The sequence below is a fragment of the Cibotium barometz genome, chromosome 55 (assembly GCF_041138505.1).
Source record: "Cibotium barometz isolate CiBa-2024 chromosome 55, ASM4113850v1, whole genome shotgun sequence".
Taxonomy (NCBI): Eukaryota; Viridiplantae; Streptophyta; class Polypodiopsida; order Cyatheales; family Cibotiaceae; genus Cibotium; species Cibotium barometz.
In genome coordinates this window covers 20,012,843-20,015,013 of record NC_141100.1, presented here as the reverse complement: position 1 = coordinate 20,015,013, position 2,171 = coordinate 20,012,843, and the positions used below count along the sequence as shown (strand labels likewise).

Sequence of the window (2,171 nt, the reverse complement as noted above, 5' to 3'; positions counted from 1 at the left end):
GTTCTAATTGAAGCTACCACGTTGCACAATCACGGATGTCCATCCTCTTTTTTTGGCTAGTAAAATAACACCCGGCAGCATAACCTTGATACCACTTTATTCTATGCAAGCTCCAAAATTTGAACCACAAAGTAGAACAAAAATAATGAGGTGTCAAAACATGATTGGTCCAAAATCCATCATCATATTGGGTCTTTGGTGGGACTATTTCTTCTTCTTGTAGTTATCAATGTTATTTTGAACCAATTGTTAGAAATTATAATGCCTTAGTCTTGAAGAGAAATGGTAAGAAAAAAGAAGAAGTTAAAATGTGAGCTTGGGATTCCTTCTTGCATTTGAAGGCACTAAACCCTGTGCAGCGCCTGAAACCCTATTTAGCGCGCGAAAGAGCCCACGAGAAGATGGAGGAACAGAATGGGAAGAGACAGAGGGTTGGTTCTTCGTCTTCAAGGCAGGCCACCATCCCCATGCCCGAGTTTTCTTTCCAGGCGAACAACAGCAGCAGCAGGGGGCCGCCTTCTCCCTCTCCTCCTCCTCGGCCCAAGCCGGCGGAGCTCATTGAGCGCTATGTGGCGCAGGGCATGGATAGGAACGCCGCCAGCGAGAAGGTGATAGACGACTTGCAGGCTGCTCTGCAGCGTTCTCTCTACCCCATGCAGCGCCTCATGGCCCTCGATAAGTCCTTCCGCTCCACCACCGCCCACATCGACGCCGCCTCTCAGCGTCTCCACCAAATTGAAGCCAAGCTCGACTCCAAGCCCAACCTCGGCCAGGTCTTCGTCGCGGGAGTTGCTGCGGGCGCTTTCCTGCAGACTGCCGCAAAGGCCACTCCAGCCGTTCTCGGAGCTCTCAGTGAAGTCTATGGCAACATCAAAAGGACCATCCAGAGGTAAATCGTGTATGTTTCCTTGCATTCTGCAGCGCCACTGAAGAAATCATTAAGCTGTCTGAAAAACCCCTAATTTGGCTGGTAAATGAGGTGGTAACTGAGAATTTTGGCTCTTTGATAAAGCACTAATGTACCCTGATGAAGCACTTTGACAAACCCTAATGTACTTGGCAAATGAGCTCTTTTTGACAAACCCTAATGTACTTGGTGGATGATGAAATTTTGATTTTTGCACTTTTGGCTATGTCGATGAGCACAACATCGTCGAATGGGATGGTTTTAAAGCCCTATTCTAGTCATACATGAGGTCTATTGACCATCTCTGTTTTCTTTGCTAATGAGGTCTATGGTGGCTTTTACTGGAGTCGTAAATGAGGTCTATGCCAACAACTGAAAATTTTGATTTTGTTTTTGAATGAGGTGAAAGGAAGCCCTAATGTTTACTTTAATGAGGTCTTGGCAGAATTTAGAAGACAATATTGTGTTCTTGAATGAGGTCTTGGCAGCACTGTAAAGCCATCGTGTGTTTATGAGGTCCAAACATCTGGAATGCCGTAATATTCTTGAATGGCATCCAACCCTACCACTTTTTGAGTGAGGTCCATCGCAGCACCTTGCAGTTACTTACGTTATTCGGAATGAGGCATGTGGACACATCTGGCTAACACATATGTTGTGGTTAGCCAGGTCTCAGAAGGATCTGGCAAGCCATAATGTAGTGGTTAATTAGGTCTCTAGAAGCATCTGTCAAACCCTATGGACTGGTGGAATCAGGTTTTGCAATATAATTTGGCAAATCATGTTGTTACTGTCAGTGATTATTTATCAAACCTATGCATATACTTGGGAAGTAGCAGAGCCTACTGGTCATGTACTGCAGCATGCGACTTTGATTTGATTTAAGTTTCACCAAATGGACAAGTGCAAGACCAGCTTTTTCTGGGGTTGTCTCCTTATCTCAGGAACTCGCCTTCACGAGACGGAGTGAGTGGGATTCTTATATCCAACACAGAGTTGTAAAGCCTCAACAAGAAAGTTAGGAGAGACTTCACGTTCATGAAGACATCTTAACCACCATGGAAATGCAGAAATATTGATGTAGCACAAACCCATGCAATCCTATGTAAGGAACTTGCAGGACACTGTAGGGACTTTCAAAAAAGAAGTCATGATTCAAGTAAATTCAATTTCACAAAGAGTTGGAAAACGCGCCGAGGAAGTGGTTGTAGACCAAAAGCAATTGGAGTCTTTAGCTTTGAAGAAAAGAGTGGGAGGTTTACTC

The 2,171-nt window shown here is 44.7% G+C and overlaps 1 protein-coding gene across 1 annotated transcript; it reads left to right on the top strand.

Moving 5' to 3' along the window:
* The first annotated feature begins 301 nt into the window (after positions 1-301).
* LOC147607487 (ribosomal protein-like protein) lies at positions 302-1,122 on the top strand. The gene has a single exon (XM_086790709.1). It carries the CDS (start codon positions 402-404, stop codon positions 891-893), a length of 492 nt encoding a protein of 163 aa, XP_086646835.1. The 5' UTR covers positions 302-401; the 3' UTR covers positions 894-1,122.
* Positions 1,123-2,171: the final 1,049 nt, after the last annotated feature.

What these genes read in the sequence shown, in the direction of transcription:
- LOC147607487 (XM_086790709.1), top strand. Translation starts at nt 402, where the DNA reads ATGGAGGAACAGAATGGGAAGAGACAGAGGGTTGGTTCTTCGTCTTCA.